Here is a 24,944-nt window from a genome sequence, read left to right as displayed (position 1 = left end):
TCATCTCTGTAACTTCCTACAGACAGTTTTGGTGACACTTACTATGTGTGCATTTCATTTACCAAAAAGAACACACAATGACAAATACAAAATTGGATTCGGGACCATGAAAATGACCCTGGCCGGTAAAGAACTCTGAACCTGGGGCTTCACTGGCCTTGTGCAAATCTGTCTCTCCTCCCCTACCAGATCCATGTGAAGCAAGGGAGGAGTTGAAATCCTAGGACTGAGGAGCAAGTTGAGTTTAAGGCTGGGAACGGTTGATAGTGCCTCGTATCCGGTGGTTGGAGATCTTGTCAGAAAACTGGGAATTGCACAAGATGAATTTGAGAATGAACACCAAGATGTTTTCTAATTATAATTTGTGTTTCATTACACTGTGCAAAATGTCAATGTTAAAATCATTTTTAAGCTAATAAAAATGCCAAGAACTACTACATAATTTGTTTTCAATGTGCAATTTATCATACTTCCATAGATGCATTTTAATGCCATCTGCAATGCTTTAGAATAACTTGCCAACTACACATCTCATAATAGACGATTTCACTATGGACCATGATTTCGGGGTCATTGTGATTTCTAAGCTACTAGAAATATTTTGTAGAGGGTGGCATATAATTGTTCCTGTGAATTCTTATATTTGCATAAATAGCAGAAGGCTGATTTTTAAGTGTCTGCTCAAACTCAAATTTGAGAATATTTTATTTGGCTAGTTTCAGCTTCATGCTTAAATTGGTATGTGAACTCTCATCAAAATCTTGCAGCTGCTTTTGCAGTTTAAATAGTGCATTTCTCTTGTAAAACACCTTCCTGGAGTGTGAAGGTTTGGGTTTATTTTGGTTACCCTCAGAAGATGTTTAGGAATAGCATTCTTTTTTTCTTCTCTTTTATCATTTTCACAGTAGAACATTTTGTTACATGCCAGGAAATAGTTAATGCGGCCTTTGGGAGTCTCATAGGGTCTTGTTTTCAGGACTATATACTAAGATTGCCCCATTTTCTCTTTTCCTCCTGGCATCTCTTCCACATCCCTCCCTTGCCAGGATCTTATGGAATGGCAATTGTCCCAACCCCCACTCTCCATATTTTACTCACAGCCTGCCAGCTTACAATCATTATAATGTACAATTAGCTCTGAAACTCATGCAGATAAGAAAAGAATCATCATAAAAGCACTACATGGAGCAAATAACATTTCAGACTGGATTTAATCCCAAAGACATAGTGTTCTGAAGTTGAGAGGCACAAAAACCCAGAAACCAAATCGGTGCATGGGTGCAATGTGGAGGATTGGAATTACGAATATAAATCTGTACATACAGCCATAATGGTAGAATTCAGACAGTGGCTAGGAGAGCCAAGTGAGGAAACTCTGTTAATTGAAAACTTAATAGGGCTGTGGTTAAGGGTTGACTGTAGCATCTCCATCTCATTGCTCTTATAGGCCAAGGATGATAAGGAGAGAGATGGTCAGATAAGGTGTTAAGAATGGAGCCTTCCAGTGGAAGGGAGACTTTAAACCATAGAATGGAGTTACTATCTTGACCTTGGCGTGGCCATTTACGTCCCTCTACATCACTTTCTTCATTACCAATAAAAACACTTGCAGATAGCTGGGTGCTCGATGGCTCCTATCTATAATCTGAGCTACTCTAGAGGCTGAGATCTGAGGACTGTGGTTTAAAGCAAGCTCAGGCAAGAAAGTCTGTGAGATTCTTATCTCCTATTAACCAGAAAAAAATGTGGAATTAGAGGCATGGCTCATATGATAGAGTCTTGAGCAAAAAAAGCTAAGTAAGAGCATATGACTCTAAGTTCAAGCTGAAGTTCCCTCTTTGCCACCTCTTCTTTCTATCTCTCCCTCTCTCTCACACACTCATACACACACACACACACACACACACACACACACACACACACCTACAAAGATACACACATGCAAATACACTTGCAGACATTTCCTATTTTTATTCCAGCTAAGTTCATTTCTCTCACAGTCATGGCTAAGTAGCTAATCTGAAGTGTGACCGTTGAGACAGGTAAAGTCACTCTCCTGAGTGACCAACAAAGAGGCTAAGTCTGAACTGCATAACCTGATTCCAATTTAAGGATGTGCTTTTCACCCAAGGCCTGCCCCTGGAGCATGCTGCCTACCAGGCCTCCTCCCTCTGGGCTTACTTGATGTTGTTATCACTGGAGGTAACCTTTGGTCAGGCCTTGGGAAATCCCACATATATTTCTGTTCTTTAGCTGCTGCCTGTGTGTTAGTTAGCCTTCTATCACTGCAATATATGCCAGAAACAATTCAGTTGGAAGAGAGGAAATATATATTGTGGTTCATGGATTCAGAGGTTTTGTCTATAACTGCTCAGCACTGTTGCTTTGGGGCCTGTGGTAAGGTATTGCATTTTCGTGGGAGCTCGCCATGGAAGAAGCTCTTTCCTTCATTATTTCTGGGAAGCAAAGTGAGAGCAAGAGGCTGAGGACCAATATTTTCTTCAGGGACATAGTGACCTAACTACCTTCTAAAGGTTCCCAAACTTTCCAAGTGAATTAACACATAGGCCTTTGGGGACCATTCAAAACCCAAACTATAGCACCCTCCCAGCTTCAAAACAAGTGATAAACCTGGACTTGGAGACTGGATGGTTACAAAACACAGAAGTGATTCTATGTCAGAGGAGAGGACCAAGTCTCCCTCTGTAAATCCAAGCATCTCATTCTCCTAGAGATCCAAGGGACTTAAGAAAGCACGGGGGTATAGCTAGGGCTAATATATAATAACTAGGTCTTCCTATTGCCTTCTCTTTCTGTATCCTCTCAGGCAGTGTGCAGAGCCAAGAGCTGATGATTTATTAATTACATTTTCCAGATGGAATGGCAGCCTAAGGGGTGGTTTTCTACCTAAAATAGACAGTGAAGACACAGAGATGCTCAAGGTCTAGTAAGTGACCTTAATATTTTCATCTTTGTAGCTAAGCGCAAAAAGGTGGCCAAGTTCTAGGGGACTGACAAAAATCCTTCCTGCTAACAATTTTCGGTCTTCAAGCTCTTCAGTTTTACAGAAACCTATCCAAAGGCTAATTGTAATGATACTATTTATTATTACATTTAAGCACTGAATTCTTTCTAGCTTGTGTGTGTGTGTGTGTGTGTGTGTGTGTGTGTGTGTGTGTGTGTGTGTGTGTTTGCGTGCACGTGCATTTGTGTACGCTGATACAGGGCCTTGAACTCAGAGCCTGGGTACTATCCCTGCACTTTTTACTTCCACTTGAGCCACAGTTCCACATCAGTGATTTTGGTGGTTCATTGGAGATAGAATCTTACAGACTGTCCTGCTGGGCTGGCTTCCAACAACGACCCTCACATCTCAGCCACCTGAGTAGCTAGGATTACAGCTATTATTATACTTGAAGTACAGAGGTATTTTGCAAAGTTTCAGTGTGAGGGAGCTTGGAGTTTGTTTTGTTTTTCTTTGTTGCACTATTTTAAATCTTCTAATACGGCTTCTGAACTTTTGGAAGCAAATCCCAGGCCTCCAAAGGTTGCTGGGAGTTTATCTTTTTTGTTTGCTCCACATGAAGATAGCTAATCCTCCAACACATCACGTTGAGTGTGTGTTTTTTTCCTCCTGGCATCAGGGTATTAGCCCTCGGCACAATGTATACTTATTTGTTCTTTTGCCAGTTTGCATGGTGTGTATTTTAATAGCGGAGGAGGATTTGCTGGTGATTAAGAAGGGAGAAAAGTTCTTATTCCATAAAATAGTTCTTTGCTTTGCATAAAGAGGATTCTTGGAGGCTTAATTGAGCAAAAACAAAAAAAAACACAAACAGGAGGTGAATGTTCTAGATGTTTACAGGTTAAACCTTCCATCAGTGGCTCTGAAATGGGCCCTTCCTGGCTGTCCTGGTGGTTAATGACTGGAGCCTTGAACCTGTGTGAGAGACTTTGTTTGCCCCCGGGAGCAACACTCTCCACAGGATAATGCTTCCCCTGAGCAGAGGCACTGTGGGGACTCAGCATAATTTGCTGATATGATATCAAAAATAGCATTAAAGTAATTACATCCTGTACTTGTAATATTTCACAGGGAATCAAAAAGTAGAAGTTTGCACATGATTTTTTTTTCAAACCTGGCCGTTTAAAACTTTTTTTTTTTTACTGGAGTTGTGATGAAGCTGATGTATTTGAGAATTGTTCTTTCTTAAATGTGTGCTCAACTGATAATTATATAAATGCAGCCATTACTTCCACAGTCACATTGGGGTTAAGAGACCGAGTAGGAAATGGGAATGGTTTCAATGTCTCATAGCAGAGCAAGGAGGCAAGGGAGAGAACTCCTTTTCCAGGGACGTGTTATAGCAGAAATGCATGCAGAGGTAAACCAGCCAGATTCCACCCTCACACCTTCGCTAGACTAACTCCTGTAAGTTATTGAACCTTTCTAAGCTACTGCTCAGAGTGTTGGGTGGATCTTATGCAGGACTTAACAATTGAATGTCTATGACTCCAGTGAAAATCCATTTTTTACCAACATTTTGCTTTGTGAAACATTTTCAGGATCATTTTTAAAGTTATTTAAACAATATAATATTGAGTCATAGACTATATTTTCTTTCTGTTAAAATATTGGGTATGGGTTCTGGTTGTTTTTTTTTAAAAGATGCTGATTTAATTTTACTTATCTCACATAAATGTGACATAAAAGAGGTAGATAGAGATCTTGAGCAATTTGTTGTGCAAATAGTGTATATAATTAAGGAGGTAGGTTAAAATATTGAAGACAATATGATAGCCACTAAAATAGATGTATACTTTCAAACTAGTAAAGTAAATAAGAGTAGCTTTCAGGAAACTTTCTCAATCTAAAAGACTCTGGAGAAAGAGGGGAAATAAGCAAAGAAATAAAGAGACAAAATAGAATGGCAGGAAGAAATCAGCTAGACCATTCAATGACAGAGAATACTAGATTGACTCAAACCCAAATAAAACATAACACACAATGAAGCTTATTAGATTTTGGCCCAGAACTCTTCTAAAGGGTTGTGTACCCTAACTGTGTTAGAGTGAAAGATAGTCAGATTCAGTTTTCACTCTAACGTTCCTAGAGAAGACTTACTACAATGTAGTTAGATAAACTCATCTGTGAATAGTCCTAGCTTAGGATAGTTGAAGGATAACTTTTCAATGTTAAGCTGATGGTGATAGTTGAAATCATTCTTGGATGAACTTTGATCTTTCTTTGGCCTAGATCTTGATAGAATCCACTCTTAGTACCAATCACTGTGAGGTTTCATAACTGAACTCTATAATGTATTGTATAACTGAAATAGGCCGTTAAGTAGGGGTGGGATAGCAAGGTTGGAACTCAGGGCTTTGCTAATTGGCACATACGCTATCACTTGAATCATGCCCCCCCACCCCATGCCTGTCCTTTTGATTTTCAGTTTGTTTTTTAGATATAGTCTTGAGTCTGGATTGAGCTCAGACTGTCATCCATCCTACCTCTGCCTCCCAAGTATCTAGGACCATGGGCATGAACTACCATGTCTAGTTTGTATTTGAGGAGATATCTAACTTTTGCCTGGCCTGACCTTGAACTGAAGTCCTGTACCCAACTTCCTGAGTGGCTGGGCTTCAGGTATGTACTACCACATCCAGCCCTTGATGCAATTTTGACAGTGATATTTTCAGTTTCTGATGGATTTGGCTTATATTTGGGATCTAGTTTGGGTTAGAGTTAGGATATAACTCCATCATACATTAAGAGCATCTGTAGTCTTTCCATGACCTGATAGCTCCAAAGGGGAAAAGTTGGTCTTTACAACTCCTAGATTTAATGTCTCCCCCTAAATGTGGCATATCTGAGGGCAGAGCTGTATGCTGGCATTCAGGACACCCTGGTTACCACTGCCCCCTTAATGGACATTAGCTTTGTCACTTAGACATTTAACATTTGGAATATAATCTCGGTTTTCATGTTGTCACTGTCCTATGCTAAAGATCCTTTTGCAGATGGACAGTTGCTTATTACTGTCTACTTACGAGCAGCATGGAGCTTGGCTGTGTGAGGCAGGAGAAGGCCTTTTCCTCCTAATATGTTATGAAAGTTTGATCAGAGTGGGAACTTTCTGTCATGGGTGATTAGTATCAGCTCAGATTAACACTCACTTCCCCTAATTCACTATGAAAAGTGCCAACCTCAGAACATTTGCAACGAGACAGGACAAGGAGGTAGAAGGATGCTGCACACAAGTTCTCAGGACGCCCCACATCCCCGATTCCTGTTGACTCTCTTCCCAGAAACCTTAGCTTTCTTTCTCTACAATTCTCATTTTTTTAATGCATGAATTCTCATTGAGCTATCCAGGCCCAAATCACAGAGCACTGGCTGAATTCCTCCACAAATACAATCTTCCTAACAATAATAACACCGATCTATAACTATGTGCCAAGTTCTTTATAGTTATTAATGTACTGAATTCCCTAATACTCCTCTTATATCATTTTACCTATGTAGAAACTGGCTCAGAGAGGGATCATGTCTTACATGAACTTATACAGCTAACAAACCACCATGCTAGGATCCCAGGTTAGGGTGGGGGTTGGGACTGGGGTTCAGCTGTATGGAATAGTATTGTTTTTATTGTGCAGGTTTTGGTCTTTGTTTTATATTTAGAATATTTTAGGCTAAAGACCAGGATTTCTCAAACTCAGTGCTACTGACATTTGGGACTGCAGAATACTTCAGTGTAGGGAGCTGTCCTGTGCCTTGTAGTATATTTAACAGCACCTCTGGTCTCTAGACCTTAGATGTTCTTTTATTCACAAGTTGTAAAAACTCAAGCCAAATGCCAGTGGTTCATACTTATGATCCTAGCTACTCAGGAAACTGTGATCCAGAGGATCATGATTTGAAGCCAGCCTGGGCCGAAAAGTCCATTAGACTCCATCTCAAATTAACCAGTGAAAAATGAGTCTGGAGGCATGTCTGTGTCTTAAGAACAAAATCCATCCCTGGCTGTGCAGCTGTGCTCCAGCTGAGCTTGGGTTTCCTGGTCCTGAGCTGCTGTTATGTCTCTGCGCTTTCCTAGCTCAGGGAGCATGAGGGATTTCATAAGGCTGGAGGCAGCCACGCGATGCTCTTCCTTCCTAGGAACGAACTTCTCTGCATGCTCTCAGAGCTGCATAGTAATTTCTCTCTCCCAGGAAGGCAAAAATGGAAGCAGGGTGAGTCTCTCCTGGTGGCTGAGCTGAGACCTGCAAATAAAGAGGCTTTGGTGTTCACCTCTGGGGCCCACTTCCTGCCTTCTACTGACTGTATACAGCAATGCCTGTCAACGTGGATGCTCAGATCACAGCAGCAGGGCCACTCAGGAACTGGTTAGAAATGCAGATTCTCAGGCCTCTCTCCCCAGGCCCACAATTCAGACATTGAGAGCAGGAGTCCAGCTGCCTGAGTTTTTCCAAGTGTCTCAGTTCATTCTCCTGCTTACTGACACTGGTGGTTTGGCGTGTGCATTGGAGAGAGCCCCTCCCCGTATCACTTCTGGTTCTTCTTCATGCCAGCCTTGACCTTAGATGTGATGAGCTAATTCTGTGTCTGTGTCTTAAGAACAAATTCCGTCCACCCTCGAAGCCAGGTATGATGGTGCAGGCCTATAATACCAGCTAACTGGGAGACAAAAGCAAAGAGGATCTCCAGTTTGAGGCCAGATCTGGGCAGTTAGTGAAACCCCATCTCAAAAGTAAAACTCACAACAAAAGGAACATGGCTCAAGTGACAGGGCTTTTGCCTAGAAAGCATGAGTTCCTGAGTTCAAATTCCAGATCTAAAAAAAAAAAAACAAAACAAAACAGAAGGGGGTGGGTCAGGGAGACAGGACAAGGCTCAAGTGGTAGAAGCTTGCCTATGAAGTGGAGATCCTAGTATCACCATGACTTTTATATTGCTGAAGTTGGTTGAAGTCAGCTTTCTCCCTTACTCATGCACCTCACAACATGACCATACAGTTCTTGCAGAGAGAAAATTATATGGAGCGATATCATCCTGGCTGCTCAGGAGGAGACCATAATTTTATCAAGGACTCTTGGAAATATTTAAAAGCTCCAGAGAACATACCCCATGGTTTTTTCCTTATGGTTAAGAGCAAGAATGTTGTCTGGGAATCTATTTAGAGCAGCAGCTTCTTTGTATTCTCTTGTTTTTCCCACGCTAACCTAGAATTAAGATAAGAGTTGAGTTAGCCAGCAAATATTTACTGAATGCCAACAAGGGGCCAGGTGTTCGGAGGTAAGTCAGGTGTGGTTCCCTGTAATCCCCCTACAAAGCGCTTACTGGTTGGTCAGATAGAATGTAATTTACTTAAATTGCAGCCCAAGGTAAAGCCAGGATTAGGTCTAGTAGAGTATTCAGAGGGAACCCAAAAGCACATCAGTAGAGGGGAAATTCAGAGAAAGGCAGAAGGAGAAGTGGGCAATCATATACAGCTTTCAGGAGCAAGCAAAACCAAAAATTTAAACCTTAGGCCCAAAGTCCAGGAGTCTAATTAGGTCTGACCACTTGCTCTCATGTGCCAAAGAAAGAGATACGCTGAAGGGCAGAGAAAGGGGTTTTAGTATATGGCAGCTATGGGAAGACAGCACTTTGGTACATCTTCAGCTTTCTTCCCAGGTACAGCTATTGACGTCAGGATAATTAGAGAGAATTGGGGGCAGGAGTAAGAAAAGCATGCAATGCTGAAACAGTCCCCAGACACAGGTGGATGGGCTGTTCGACCATGATCTCGATCTTTGTCCTTGGAGAAGTTATCATGTTATTACTGGAATGGGGTAGGCTCCTGAACTTTTGGCTCTTTAAGACGAGAAGAAGGCATTGCCTGTTGAGGAACAGTTTTGCCTTCCATACAAGGTACTTATCAGTAGATTTTCTCTTTTCTGGTAATCTAACATGATTGCAAAGGGGCAGCTCAGATCAAAGGGCACAGATACAAAGTTGAGAAACTTTATTTAATTCACAGGGACCAATGAATGCATCTTTTAGGTTGCTTTTTATGGAAATTCCATCCAAATCAGATTTGAAAACACACTTTGGTGTACACTAGCTGGAAGAGGCAAGAGAGTGTCCAATTTGTGATCTACAGACACCGCAGCGACAACTATGATAGTCTGTTTGCTCGTTTTCCTCTGGATTCTGACTGACTTGCAAAGCTACAATGTCTGTAAATGCTGGAGAAAAGGTTTCAAAGTTCTGTGCAACCCAGAAACTATTTCCTTGACTAGCAGCATGGTTTTCCCTTTCTGGACATTATTGATGAGCTGGACTTTTGAGATGACATGGGGGAAGAGGACTGGCCTTTAAAAGTCATTCTTGTAGGCAGACTAGACTAAATGTTGGTTTATCTCAACGAGGAGACAACTGAAGAGTATGAAGTGGGAAGAATTCCCTATTAAGTTTTATAATTATCCTATGAAAATTCAGTTAATTTCTTTTATCTTACTGAGCCATTAAAGATTGAAGTAGGTTCTCAGCCTTTTGTTTCCAGAACAATCCCCCAGAGGCTTAGTGCTCTGTCATCTCACCAGGCCTGATTAAAGCCGGGAGCCTCTATCTTCAGATTACTGCTCTCTGTCATTAGCGTTGTCTTATCTTGCTCTTCAGACTGATTTTTAATTTTTATGCTTGCAATTATAAATGATTTACAGGGACATTCATCGCTGGACCTGTCCTGGGTCATTAAATTCACCTAGGTTGAATAGCCTGATGTGCACCTGAAATTAACCAAATCAGTGACGGTATCTCGCTGGATTTTTTCCCCCCAGCGGCTTTAGAAATAGAAAAGAGCCTCTGTCTCCCTCTCAACTCTTCAGCTTAATGGGAGAATATTTTTAATTGATAAAAGAGGTAATTAGCCAAGGCTAAGAGGTGCACACTAATTATGCAGTATATCTTGCAGAGTTCCTTTGGTTACAGTTTTGGGGGATAGAAGGGAAAAGGGAAGAGACTCCAAATAGGGCTGATTGCATGTGTCTTAACTCCAGCAATCAAGTTTTAGAAAAGAACTGTGTTAAGTTTATTGACCATGTACTATATGACAGAAATGAGAACTCTTTTAAGTTTCTCCCTCATCTGTGGTTAGTTTGCCGTGATGCCAGGAATAGAAACTTCCACAGGTGATGCAGATGATATATGGACTGAGCCATGGCTCGAGTTAGCAAAGAAGGGCCTGAGGCCCAAGGCAAGCTGCTTCCTGCTCTGTCTCTGGCATTGAGGAGTCAGAGTACAGCCTCATTTGTACCTCATTTGTTCCTCATTCACCTGTGTGTATCTCCATTCTACCTTTGTGTGTGTGTGTGTGTGTGTGTGTGTGTGTGTGTGTGTGCAGGTACTGGGACTTAAACTTAGAGCCTTACACTCTTACTTGGCCCTTTTACTCAAGGCTGGTGCTCTCCTACTTAAGCCATGCCTCCACTTCTGGCTTTTTACTAGTGAATTAGGATTATGAGTTTCTCACATTTTTCTGTGTGGGTTGGCTCTGAACCATGATCATCAGATCTCAGCCTCCTGAGTAGTTAGGATTATAGTCATGACCCCCCCCCCCGCCAGTGCCCATCTTGGCTCTCCTTGTTCTTGGCTGGGTTCCTCTGTTTATTCGTTTCATAGGTGGATAGCTCCTCAGACCCCATTTTCACAGTCTTTCTCCTCAAGTTCCATCAAAGTCTCTTCCCTTCTTAGCTGGAATTCCCTGTACAACAGCAGTGGTTTCTCATTGAGTAATGTGGCGTCTTCCCTTGACTTAGGAATGTATCATCTTGACTGCTATGAATAGAACCAATCTTCTGGAGACACTGGTACTTGTATGGTGCGCAGAGAAGGAAACTGAAGCTAATGAGGTTTGTGAGTGTGTTGAGTGTATGTGGTACTGAAATTTGAACTCAGAGCCTTGCACTTGTTAAGCAAGTTCTTTAGCCCTTAAGCCATGCCCCAGTTCTTTTTGCCTTATCTTTGGACTGGGTGATGCTCTTTTTTCCTGGAGTACCCTGGCCCTCAATCCTCTTACCTTTGCATCCTGGGTAGAAGGATTCACAGGTGTAGGTCCCACACTTGGCTTGTTTGTTAGTGTGGGGTTTTGCTAACTTTTTTGCCTGGGTATGCCTCCAAACACAATCCTCCTCATTTCTACCTCCCAAGTAGCTGGGATTATAGGCATGGGTCATAATACTAGAATGTGAATGTTTGACAGAGTTCAGCTGGCAAGGGCCAGAGGCAGGAGGAAGGGACAAGTCAGATTAATTCATTCTCTTCCTTGCTCCTGATGGAAAGAGCATGGATCCCTACATGGGATTGTGAGCAGAGGAAGCTCAGCAGCCTAGCTAATTGCTGGTGGATTCGTCTGGGGACCCAGTGACTGAGTTAGGACAATGTTAACAAAAGTAGTTTCCGCTCCAGGCTCCTACTTTTTTCTGTGTCTAAGGACATTAAAATTCTGCAACTCAGAGATCAGAGATGATAAGGAAGACAACTTGCTCCACTTGAGCTCTGGAATGAGCACAAGGAATATATGTCTGAGCTATGCTTATAATATTAGCTACTCCGGAAGCTGAGATTTAAAGATCAAGGTTAAAGGCCAACCAGGACAGAAAAGTCTGTAAACTCTTATTTCCAATCAGCCAGCAAAAAGCTAGAAGTGGAGCTGTGGCTCAAGTGGTAGAGCATTAGCCTGAAGGATAAGCAAGAGAGTGAAGCACTGAATTTAATCCTCAGTACTGGAACATAAGACAGACAGAAAGAAAGAAGGAAAACAAGGAAGGACAGAAGGAAGGAATGAAGGAAAGAAGGAAGGAAGGAAATAAAAAAGGAAAGAAGCAAAGAAGGAAGGAGCAAAGAAATATATGATTGGAGGGTCACTACAAATATTTTTAAGTCTTGGACAGAGAGACCTGATAAGAGAAAGGAGCTTACTATGCATCCCTTGACCAGCTTTGACAGTTGCTAGTTGTATGACTTTGGGAAGATTACTTAACTGTCCTGGCCCTTTGCTTCTTTATCTGTAAAATGAGGATGATATCATTGTAGCAGTGTATAAACCAGCAAGTACATATAGCCTTCATCCTTGACTGTTAACTCTCCATCTGTCCTGTCTGGTCAGGATGCTCAGGACCCTTATTAAATGTGGCCTTAGTGGTAGCAGCTGGGTCTAAGTACTCCCTGGAAAATTCTAATAATCAAGGAAATCTAATTCTTTTTTTTTCAGTGATGTTTTCTGTTAGGAAAACAGCACCCCCTTATTGGGTGAGAAGTTCCCCCTTTCCTGCCAGCTGGTTCTAAGAACCACTTAGCTCTACTTCAAACCACTTGATTCTAAGGACCAATTCAGTATCATACTAGGCCTGAGCAGGCATGGTAGCTGTCTTCCTAGCCTCTCTGATTGGACAGAGATGAGCACATGACTGAAGGTGGATCAATGAGAATTCATATTCAAATGTTGGTATGCTAACTAGAGAGCTCTTGCCCTCTCTGCTGGAGAGGGAAGAAGGGAGGTGTAGAATTGAGTTTGCCCTGTGCCTCTGCTTTCTGCAGAAGAAAGTGAGGCCAGGAGCAAAGACACCTAGCTAGCTACTGAGCAGAACAGAGCTCAGTTCTGAGAACATTGTTTTCATTCTAGAATTCCTCAGGCCACAACTTCCACTCCCTAGTTACACCAGCCAGTAAACCCCCCTTTCTTCTTGAGATCTTTGAACTAACTTTTTATCTGTAGAAACTGGGAAGGATTTTGAAAGAAACAGACATTCAAGCTTCTCTCCCATTGGGGGCTTGGATAAGATACAGTTCAGTTCCACTGATGTTCATTCCCAGCTAGAACCCTTCAACCACTGGACGCCACAAAAGGTCCCTGGTAGGATTGGTTACCACAGTGGCCTTGGCATTTCCCCCAGCTATTAGTCTTCCAGAAAGCAAGCATGAGACCAGAGCCCTGCTTGCATACATTCCCCTTCGTCCCATTTCCCACACTGTGACTTTGGCTCCAATGCAGTGAAAGCACCAGTCCAGAAAACCACGCACAGGGAAATGTTTTCATAACCAGCATGTATGTATGTGCATATGTTCGTTATAAATTTTACTAATAACAAAAGACATTTGGCACCTGCTTTGATTATAATAGCATCTCCAGTCCTCTTCATTGTAAATTCCACACAATCAATTGGTGCTCATGGAATGTTTTTGTCATTTTTTGGCTGAAGTCTTCTATCCTTAGCCAACCTTTAGTTTCAGTTGACACACAAATACTTCTGAATGCTGGTGGACAGTTTTGTTTATGTTTATGAATAAGAACTATGTTGTAAGGTAGAGAAAATGATGTTCTTGAATACTGGAAATCTATTTCGTGTGTGTATGTGTGTGTGTGTGTGCGCGCGCGCGCACGTGTGTGCATACATACCAGTATTGGGGTTTGAATTCAAGGTCTTAACATTCTCCCTGAGTTTTTTTCCACGTAAGGCTGGCACTCTACTACTTGAACCACAGCTCTACTTCTGGTTTTTTGGTAGTTAATTGGAGACAAGTGTATCATGAACTTTCTGTCCTGGCTATCTGCAAACTGCAGTCCTCAGATCTCATTCTCCTGAGTAGCTAGGCTTGAGTCACTGGTGCCTGTTTCTATATCCTCTTATTTGCTGTGCTTTTACTTTAAATTTGATGTACTTTAACACCTAATCTACATTTTTTGCCTGTCCTGGGGTTTGAACTCAGGGCCTGAACACTATCTCTTTTGCTCAAGACTAGCACTCTACCACTTGAGCCACAGTGTTACTTCTGGCTTTTCTGTTTATGAAGTACTGAGGAATTGATCCCAGGGCTTCATGTATGCTAGGCAAGAACTCTACTACTAAGCCACATTCCCAACCCCTAATCCACATTTTTAATATGCCCTTAAGTATTTATCCTAGCCTGGGCTAAGTCTGGCCTGCTACCTGTTTTTGTAAGTGAAGTTCTTTGGAATATAACCATGCCTATTCATTAGGCATTGCCAGTTACTACTTTTGTGCTATAAGAGCAGCAGAAAGGCGAAACAAGACTATAATGTCCACAAAGTTGAAAAGAGTCACTGCCTACTCCTTCACAGAATCAGCTTGCTACCATCCTTCCCTATTTTTACAATCAGTAAACTTAAATCCATGAATGAAACAATAAATTTGTAACTTTCACTCATTTCTGTGTTATAAATATACCTGGCATGGCCAATTTCAAGTACTGGCTTAATGTCTTAAAATGTAGAGCTAGGGCTGGGAAGGTGGCTCTGTGGTAGAGCGCTTGCCTTGCATGCCTGAGGCCCTGGGTTCGATTCCTCAGCACCACATAAGCAAAAAGCAAAAAGCTGGAAGTGGTGCTGTGGCTCAAGTGGTAGAGTGCTAGCCTTGAGCTGAAGAGCTGAGGGACAGCGCCCAGGCCCAGAGTTCAGGCCCCACAACTGGACCCCCCCAAAAAAAATGTAGAGCTGAACCATGTGGCTCATGCCTGTAATCCTAGCTACTCAGGTGGCTGAGATCTGAGGATTGTAGTTTGAAGCCATCTCCAGCAAAAATAAAAAAATTAAAAAATGTCCGTGAGTCTTGTTTCCAATTAATCAGCAAATAACCTGGAATAAAGGTGTGTCAGGTGGAGTGCTTAATGTAATTTATTTCATTCAATATCTAGATGATCTAGAGTGGCTAAGTTGATGTTGGTCCTTGTGTGTAGCTAAAGAAGAATTTAGACAAGATGCAAACACAGAACGGAGCCCCAGTGGCTCATGCCTGTAATCCTAGCTACTCAGGAGGCTGAGATCTGAGGGTCATGGTTCAAAGCCAGCCTGGGAAGAAAAGTCCATGAGACTTATCTTCTCAGGGACAGCACCCAAGTCCTGAGTTCAAGGACAGGCCAAAAGAAAAAAAAATAATTAAAGAAAGTTGCGACACAAATGAAAACAATAAGAAAGTATAGTAGAAAGGAAAGATGGCCAGAAAAGAGAGCATGTGGCACAGATATGCTACCAGAAGAAGTGCTTCAGCTCTTCTTGGCCATCTTGAGTTTTCTTTGGGGGTCACAGAGATTGGCCTTGGGCTAAATAGGGAAAATCGGAGTCCTTGCAGATGCCTTTCTGATTGGTGGGTTTCCTTTCTGTTTTCTATAAGGTCATAAAGCCAGAGAGTTGGTGCCCATTCCTTATGTTCTCATTCCTTTGTTCTTCTTAGTTCCTTGTGATTTTGTACCCCCTGCCCTCATTTTGTTTTCAGGCAGGTTGTGGTTTTTCAGCTCAGCCTGCCTCTGCTAACTGTATAGGCTGCACTGTCTGACTGCTTTTCTACTGACTCCTATCACTGAGAAAGGAAAGTAGAGAAAGGGAATGGGGACTGGGAACATGACATTGGCTCTTTTGGTTACCCTCTCTAATGGTACTAACCCAGTCTCAGGGAAGCTAGAACCCCCCCCCAACCCTTGGGACTGCATTAATCCCTTCATACATGTAGGATCCCCCCAATGCCTAAGTCCCTCCAGCTAGGCCCCTTTCTTAAAGGTTCCCAGTATTTTTACACAGCAGACAACCTTCTAGCACATGGACCCTGTGGTGGGCTATTTGGGGGAGGGAGGGCTGGGGCAGGGGAAGAAGGAGAACTTCACACAATCCATTAGTAGGTGGAGAGTTTCAGCAGGATCCATTGACATATTTAGACACAATGATATTGAGCAGAGATGGGCAGGACCTTGAGGGCCTCTGTCAGCCCCTTCAATGAAGATTTTGCCTTCTGATCTCTTCTCAGCCTTCCGCAGCATTCCCTATGTACAATCTCATATGCTTGATGGTTTCAGCATTCATCTTTTTACCAATGACTGCCAAACCTCTGTCCCTAGCCTCTACCACAATCTCCAGGCTTCTTGTCCAGCTAACATCACCCTTTCTTTCCTACCCTACCTCCGAACAAGATACTCCTTGTTATAGTCTCATTCTTTTGTTGTCGGTGGTGGTAGAGGTGATTGTGGGGCTTGAACTTGTCCCTGAGTTCTTTTGCTCAAGGTTAAAGCACTACCACTTTGGGCCACAGCTTCACTTCCAGTTTTCTGGTGGTTAATTGGAGATAAGGATCTCATGAACTTTCCTGCTCAGATTGGCACTGAACCATGACCCTCAGCTCACAGCCTTCTGAACAGCTAGGATTACAGGCATGAGCCTGACTTATTGATGCATATGACATCACCATTCTCATTCTCCTTAGCTGTAAATTTCAGCACCATCTTTTTGTGATAGCACTATTGCTTAGTCTTTCAGCCACTAAATAAGCATGCTCAATTCATCCAGTGTTTAACTACCAGAACTATTCTATTATCTCTTCATCCCACTCTCTGTAAATGTGCCTATTATGTGTTGTAAAAGACACCTTTGTAGATATCTGTCTTGCTCTTAATAATGCCAGGAACTTCCTATATTCACAAAGATCGACATGTTGAAGTCACATTTGCTCTAAGTCTTACCCCCACCATCACAGTTAATTGTACACATTTTTCTCGTCAGTCTCCCAGGAATTTCCCAATGGGGCTGATAATTGTTGGATAGAGAGATTGTAACTTGAACGGGATGTGGCCGCATTTCCCATACTGATTGAAAAGACAGAAAGCTAGTCTGTAGAGAAAGGAGAGAAAAGCTGTAATGGACATGCTTTGACTGCCCGGGATCTCTGTGAGAAATCACCCCTCTCTCTTCTTAGTCTGTGGTTTAGGTAGAGCTGGCCTTACTCAATAGGTTGATGAGGAAGCCAAAGTCAGAGAGCTCTATCCCTAGTCTATTGTGATTGGTTTAGGTTTAGATACATGACCCAGGCTTGTCCAATCAGAGTACTTTGCTCCCTGATGAGTTCAAGAATGAGTTCATGACTCAACACGGGAGCACACCTCTACCACGGCTTTTGACTAGTTATGTTACAGTTGGAATCTCTTAGACTCTTCTGATCAAGATAATATATAAATCATCTTTTCTTCTTTTAAGCTAATTCATTTGGTTAAAGGCAAAAAGGGGTAATCAACATAGCTCCTGATTTTTCCTAAAAGACTGAGCACTTCAAGTGTGATTCAGTCTTCTTCAGGACTGGTCCCTGTCAGGTAGATTCTATTCTAAATTTTTACTAGAGCTCTTGTCATTGCTAAGGAAATGATACTATTCCCCGCTGCCTAGAATATCTCTCTTTTCCTGACCAGAGAGCTCCTACATAGCCTTCAAGACCTTCCTCAAAGCTTACCTCCTCTTGGAAGTCTTGTTTGACTCTCTTTTCCTTCTCTTAAGCTAAGACTATTCATTTCATAATTCTAGTCTTGGCCAGTCTGAGAATTTGGCTTTCTCTTAGTGCTTTTCAGTCATTAGACCAGGAGCCCCTTGCAGGTGATGGGTATGTTGGGCTATGTTTGTATTATGGACTTAATGCCAGTTGATGTTTAGTGATGTTTTATCAACCTAATGGAAATAAACCATTACTTGACAAGCCTGAATACTTACTATTCAAGTAATTCAGGTACTAAGCACTTTAAAAATATTTTATCACCCAAGTAGGTTAAATATATCCCCCCCCAAAACCTTTTTTAAACGAGTACTTTCACCCTTAATAAAATTCCAGAGCAAACCCTCAGCCCTTTGAACACAGATTTAGCAAACATTTCCAGTGGTGGATCCTCAGATTCCTGAGACATTACCGTATTTGGTCAGAAATGTACAGAAGAGTGTTTTCTGTGAACTGACTTGTTCGTGGCTGTGTGTGTTCTTTTTTAAGGACATGCAATGTGGGTCACTTGCTAACTACATTGTATTATTCCTTAATCCTTGCAGTTCTGGGTGATCTTCAGAAACAGCAGAACAAAAAATAACACCAGAGAAAAATCTAACCTTCCAGAAACTTCTCACTGTTCTTTTTTTTTTATGATCACCATTACTGATGTACTTGAGAGACATTTGAGCTACACTGTCCAACTAAATTATTTTCTGTTAATATGCTGCCTTTTTTTTTCCAGTCCTGGGGCTTGAACTCGGGGTCTGGACACTGTTCCTGAGATTCTTTTGCTTAAGACTAGCACTCTACCATTTGAGTCATGGTACCACTTCTGGATTTTTCTGTTTATGAGGTACTGAGGAATCGAACCCAGGGCTTCGTTCATGCTAGGCAAGCAATCTACCACTAAGCCACCTTCCCAGCCTATGCTGCCTTCTTTATAGCTTGCCACAGTTTTATACCTCTTCTTCCTGTGGAATTTAACAAATCCTCTCCTAGGGCTCGCTTGCCTCCTATCTTTTGAAAGATGAGGGGAACTTTGCTTGTCATGTCTTGAATTTTTTTTTGACATCCTGGTCTTAAGGCTCATATGAACAGAATATATTCTTCAAATTTCTTGGTGCCTCCATTTTTTTTCTTTTCCCCACAAAAGCATTTTATGAGTGTGTGTGTGTGTGTGTGTGTGTGTGTGTGTGTGTGTGTGCCATTCCTGGGTTTTGAACTCAGGGCCTGAGCACTGTGACCTTTTTGGCGGACACAAACTACCAGTTCTTTGTGGGTTTTTTTTTTTTCTTAAAGAAAAAAAGGAAGAAAATCTCTTTGGATTCCATTCTTTCTCTCCTCCCAACTTTCATATCTTAAGAGAGTTGTTTCTGGCAAATTTGTTCTCTGTATTTTGTCTTTTCTGCTAGCTGGTGATTTAAAACATGGCTTGCAAGACTGTTCCTCCCAGTGCCCAGAGCTTGGTGGTGAACTACCTGTCAGCAGAGCATGCCAAGCACCAGGCTGGATACTGTGGGGAGGCGTAGCGTTGCTCAAACTCATCCTTCTTTCAGTTTTTCTCAGCAGACCCACAAACAATGACCACAGCCCCACCCTGCTTAATTTGAGGGCTTTCTTCAAAATCCACCACCTAAAGAGCAGTTCTGGCAGAAGCAAAAAGCATAACCATTGTTGGGCATAACCTTAGTGGGCAGAGTCAACATTTCTAATCTACAGATTTTCAGAAATGTCTTTAATGACCAATTTTGCTTCTTGACATGGAAAAGTACTGCATTTGCCCTTTAAATTTTTCATGTTAATTGAGCATAATGTCATCATCTTCTTTTTATTTAAAACACTTTAATGAGTTTGTTTCACATCCTTTTTTGCCTTGAATTTTTCATCGTGTCTGTTAGTGTCCAGGTTCAGAACATAGATTATTATTATATATTGCTTGTTATATACAGTGCCTCTTGAGACATGTTGGATTTTCTTGTCATTTTGATACTGATTCCCTAGAATGAACTTCCTGGGAAAAACACTGTGGTAAAGGAATTGTTCTGCTCTGAGAGCAGATGATTTTCATTATTTTGCATTTCCTCAGTTTGGGATGTCAGTGCATATACACTGCAAATGGTGAGAGCAGAGCTGCGGGAAACTAGGCCTGGACATTTTCCTAATGGGAGCGCTTGCTAGCTTGTTATCCTTGCTCCTTCTATTTGGAGCTAGGCAACTTGGCTTAAAAAGACCATTTTTTGTTTTTGATATTGGTACATTGCCAAGCAGCAAGACAAACACAGAAGAGGGTAAAGGCTTGTTTAGATATTTACTCAATCTCAGATCTCATGAGACTTAAGTTTTGAGGAATTTTTCTTGTTACCTAGGCTATCATTTGTCCTGTAAATAGAGCCAACATGTGCTAAAAAGCAGCATGAAACTAATTAGAGGGAAAAAAAAGAACTCCATCTACTTCAAAGTCACGGTTGCTCAAAATGTGAGGTTGCCAGAAAACATTTCTTCCCATCTTTATCTCAACTGCCTCCCTTCCCTTTTGGAAGCAAAAACAACTTATACATTTCAAATGCATTTATTTATCTGTATAGTCATTTCCCCTAGGTTTGGAATCATATTTTCCTTGAAGTATTTGAAAATACTAGACTTTAAAAAAATGATGCTTTGATGGTTCAAGAGCCCAGGTATGGCATGAAGGATGATAGGTAACTGAGGCAGAAGCCACCCAGAGAGGATGTCATTTCTTTATAGTGAAGGCCCCTTGGCTTCCTCATCAGGCATTAAAGACTGGAAGGAGCTGGTGGAGGATCTGCTCTTGTTTCCAGTGCTGTTTCTGCCAACCACAGTCTTGTCAGAGGAGGAAGCTAAGCCAGCCAGGAAAAGTTCAGGGATCTGTCTTTTGAATTCTTCTTTGAGTATCTCTGGAAGTCACAACTTGCACCTCCATTGCTACCACATATCAACTCAATAGTCTAACTGGTGTCTGGGCAATCACTCTTCCTCCACCAGCCCATTTCCTAACGTAAGGATTCCAAAATGCAAACATGGTTATACAACCCCTTTCCTCAACAGAATGGTTCCCACGCTGAGCTCTGTAGACCTGAATCATCCTGTGACAAGAAGACCCACATAGGCTTGCTTGAAGATAAACCATTTACACAGAGACACACAGAGCACGACGAGTGTCTATTTCATCTTAATCTCCCAAGGCCTGATGTACCTTTGGCTGCCTGTGCCATGCTCTCTGGGGACTCCTCTCTGCCTTCATGATTGCTTATGGTATTCCTAGTTAGGAGAGTGTGAGGATCTTAGAGTTCCTGACAGTCTCCTGCCCTGCCATCCCAGGTAACTGACCACAAGCGTGGCCTGCCCTATGCTATTTATAATTAGAGTCCCAAATAGCTGCTCTGAAAGATGTCACCAGCCTACTGGCTTCCTACTACCTGGGTGGTACTTTCCTCCCCTCTGAACTCTAGAGAAAGCAGCCACTAGAGGCCATTACTGAAACAAAGTTCCAGCATAGGGAAGAAGGAGGGCAGGAGGGGGGAGGGAGAGAGGAGGAGGGGACCTGGGCTGAAGACAAGTCAGGGTAGGATTGTGGCTGGTGCCTATGTAACTGCTGACTTTTATGTGTCTTTTGAAAGCTATTATTCCATTGGAAACGGAGGATCTTTTTACTTAATCCCCAATATCTTGATTTTTTTTTTGCTTCCTCATGCCCTGGAATAAAATTCAAATTCTTTAACAAAACTTTTCTTGGTCTGGCTCTTGCCTCTAGTCCCAGACTCCTTTGCAGTCTGTGTTCTAGCCATTGGGGACTTCTTTTATCTTTAGAGTTGCCTTTCTCTTTATGGTCTCTGGGCCTGGAAGACTTTCCTCTTCCTGCATTTCCTTTGTGTCTTAAGCCATCAAGTCTCTGAAGGGCTTCCCTAATTCCCAAGGCCAAGGAGGTCTCCTCTGCTGACCTAGCAGAGTCCCTGTGCTATTACTGATATTGCATTGTCACTCAGCATCAGGACTGCGTGTGAACATTGCTTCTAAAAGCACACGTGAACAGCGAGCATTGTCATGTCGCTTGCACACTGCTTTTCCTTCCAGGCTTGGAATGTAGTCAGTGCACAACAAAGGTTTATTGGGAAGAGGAGGAAATGTAGAGGTGAAGAAGAAATGGTAGTAGCAGAACAGCCTTGTCTTTTCTCTCTTCTGCAACAAGAAAGGAACAAGCTAGTATCTTTTTTTTAATTGTGAAAATACCATACAGAGGGGTTACAAGTACATGGGCAAGGTAATGAGTACATTTCTTATCAAGCATTGTTGTCTCCTCCTTTGTTTCCCCTTCCCATCCCTTCCCATCATCCCCACCCCCAAGCTAGTATCTTATAGTCAAGAGCTGCCACATATTCCTCTCTTTATTGAGAAGTTCTGAGGGCAGGAAATCTATCTTGTCCAAAGATGTATTTTCAGTGTATTAATTCGCTTCACATTAGTATAACAAACCATATGTCAAGTTCAATCTCTGTGCTCTAGGCTTCTGGCTAGGGTGGCATATCTCAGTGAGAACCTGTGGTGAAGCATGTACCAGGAAGCAGAAAGAAGGGGAAGAAGACTGAGTCCCACAATTCCTTTTGAAAGATTCTATCTCCAAGGAGCAAAATGCTGGACTGGAGGTGTGGTTCAAGTGGTAGAGCACCAGCCATGAACAAGAAAGCCCAGAAAAAGTGCAAGGCTCCTCTGAGTTTAACTCCAAGTACCAGGACCAAAAAAAGTAAATACATAAAAAAGAAACAAAGAAAATATAAATTTTTTCCACTAGACTAAAACATAAATGTTTTTCTTTGTCTCATTCTCTAGAAATCTGTGATAGAGGAAGAAATGTGTACTTCTATCTAGAAAGAGAGTCTAAGTCCAAACCCACCATTACTTCATGCAAGCCTTGGGAAGTAAATCCAGCCTCTTTGTTCTATTTTCTTCCCTGTATAATGGGCCTTGTAAGGTTGTTTTGAAATCTAAGTGCAAAATGTAAAGCACCTGGCAGGGGCCTGATACACACCAGGTGCTGGGTGGGCAGCTGGCTTCAACTGCATTCCCATGTTTCAAATATTTAAAAGCATGGAAGCCAGGCTCATGCAGCAAACAAGTTGTTCATGTAATATTATAACTCTCCTTGGTGAGAAGAGACACTTTATTGTCTGCTCTCTAAAAGAAGGAAGACAATTGTGGCAGAGAATGGAAATACAATAGCAACAGAGAAGCTGGCATTGTACCGCAAAGCCTGGCTGTCTTCTACCCTGTCAGAACACAGTCTTACTTGCTAGAAACCAGGAAGTGGACTGTGACTGGACACTAGTCTGCCGGTGCCTTGATTTAGACATCCCAGCCTCTGGAACCACAAGAAGTGTATGTTGTTTATAAGCCATTCCAGTTAATAGCAGCCTGCCAGACTAAGGCCTCTCTCCTGGTATTAGTGAGGAATACTTCCCTAGGGAGCACAGCCAGGATAGGGATCATCATGGAGCCTCCATTATGGAACTTCGTTTATCCAGCCTGCTCATCTCCTGAGTAGCTTTTTTTAAGGATAAGAAATTAACATTCAATCATTGAAAAATCATTTCAAAAGCAAATCATGTTTTGTTTGGAACATTCATACAAGCAAAAAGAAAACAAAATTCTCAAATTACACTGTTAGATGATTACTAAAAACATTATACTTTATCTTTTCTTCAAGTTCTTCCTGGGTAATATGGACATAAACCAGTACATTCTTATTCTCACAAATGAGATCATATAGCATAGTATCTACTGTTCTGTCACCTGATCTTTTATACTGGGCAGCTTTTCATGTCAAAGTGTGAATGTATCTAATGGCACCATGGGTGACAGTGGCAGGCTCATGGAGCTCTCTTTGCGTGGAACCCTGGAATTCAGCTTCCCTTCTAAGAAGAACAACTTCCATAGTTAAATTTTCCCACAACCCATAATAATGCCCTTCTGGTGAATCCATGTTTCAATCTCAATTTTTTCTCAAGAAAAAAAGATGATTAAACAATGCAAAGAAATGCTTAAATCACAAACGGTAGAGTTCAGGCTGTAACTCAGCAGGATGCTTTTCATTTCCTATTCTGTTTGACACCCAAGTTTTATCTCAAGCTATTTCATTTCTGTTCAAAAAACTTAAGAAATTGTATTAGCTACAGCCCCTGTCCTTAAAGAGATTAAAATCCAGTAGCAGAGCTAAAAGACATAACTTTTTATACCTAATAAATGAGTTTCTCTCTCATTTAACACAAAAGTGTCTGACTCATCATCATAAGGAAAAGATGGACATAATTATATTAAATTGTCAATGGTTAATGAAAACCTTTCCTAACTAGAAACTTGATATAACAAATGATATATTCCCAGTGTGTGTGTGTGTGTGTGTGTGTGTGTGTGTGTGCGCACGCGCCAGATGTAGGAACTTGAACTCTGGGCCTGAGCTTTTATACTCAAGGCTAGCACTGTATGTACGACTTGAACAACAGCTCCAATTCTGGTTTTGTTGTTTTGTGTGTGTGTGTGTGTGTGTGTGTGTGTGTGTGTGTGGTTAATTGGAGATAAGAGTCTCAAGGAATTTCTTGCCCTGGGTGTCTTTGAACCATGATCCTCAGATCTCAGCCTCCTAAGTAGCTAGGATCACAGGTGTGAGCCACCCTTGTAATTCTCACAGCCTAGAAAGTGGGTATCATGGTCAAAATGAACATTCTATTATTGTGTAAACTGAGGTTCAGGGAAGTTAACTAACTTGCCCAAGGTAATTCAGTTAAGAGATGGCAGAACTGGGATTAGATTGATCCTTGTGGGCTCCCTAGCCTTTGGACTAAGGGACAGTGTCATAGCAACCTGGAATAAACATTGTGATTCGCCTCCTAGGTACTGTGGCATGAAGACCAGCTTGCCGACGTCCCCCATGGTGGGATTCATGGTGACTAATCGGTGCACCTATCACATACCTGTCGGCTTTCCGCAGATCCCACTGGCTGCCTTGGCTGTGGAGAAAGTGGGGCACTCTAGTGTGCATTACCGACTTGCTCTGTTTCCACCTGGGTCCACAGAGGAGGGACCCTCAGTACAGCACTGTGACTTCAGTGATGGGTTTTTCTTGGGCCATCCCAAGTTGGCACAGTTTGACACTTTGGCCTGTACCACAGGATCTTCGGTCCATGTCTTTGTGAATCCAGCCACCAACAAGCCAGTGGGACTTCCTGATGCCTTCCGGAAGGGGCTCCTAAAGCTGGTGAACCCGGCAGCAGTTTGAATCATGTATATTGAATTGTTCATGTTATTAAAAATAAAGTTCAGCTTAACATCTGTACAATTTTTATTTCAGTACATCCATGTTGGTCTTTAAAATAGCCGTGGGCTACTTACACAATGGTATCCCAGAACCATCTTAACTCCTCCATTGAAGCCCCTCCTTGCATTGCTTCTGCTTGGGACAACTTATTTCCTGGAGTGCTCCCAACTGTCTCTGAGAAAGAGGGAAATGAGGTTTACAGAGGAAAAGTCCTCAGCCTCACTGAGCCCCTGGTCTCAGCGACCTCCACCCTGATGTCCCCTGTCCAGGCTTTGCCAGCCTCAGGTCCGCTTCTGCAAAGGAGCCCCGCTCACTGCCCACA

At 42.1% G+C, this 24,944-nt stretch overlaps 1 protein-coding gene across 1 annotated transcript in view; it reads left to right on the top strand.

The window, feature by feature from the left end:
• LOC105988060 overlaps positions 1-24,583 on the top strand; it is a 144,030-nt gene extending 119,447 nt beyond the window's left edge. Inside the window, exon 3 of the mRNA XM_013019550.1 lies at positions 24,199-24,583. Within this exon, the coding sequence (XP_012875004.1) occupies positions 24,199-24,583 (385 nt within the window). The remainder of the gene's footprint in view (positions 1-24,198) is intronic.
• Positions 24,584-24,944: the final 361 nt, after the last annotated feature.

This window comes from Dipodomys ordii, unplaced genomic scaffold, assembly GCF_000151885.1.
Source record: "Dipodomys ordii isolate 6190 unplaced genomic scaffold, Dord_2.0 Scaffold46, whole genome shotgun sequence".
NCBI lineage: Eukaryota > Metazoa > Chordata > Mammalia > Rodentia > Heteromyidae > Dipodomys > Dipodomys ordii.
Note: the sequence above shows the minus strand (reverse complement) of the source record. Positions and strands in the feature narration are given on the sequence as shown.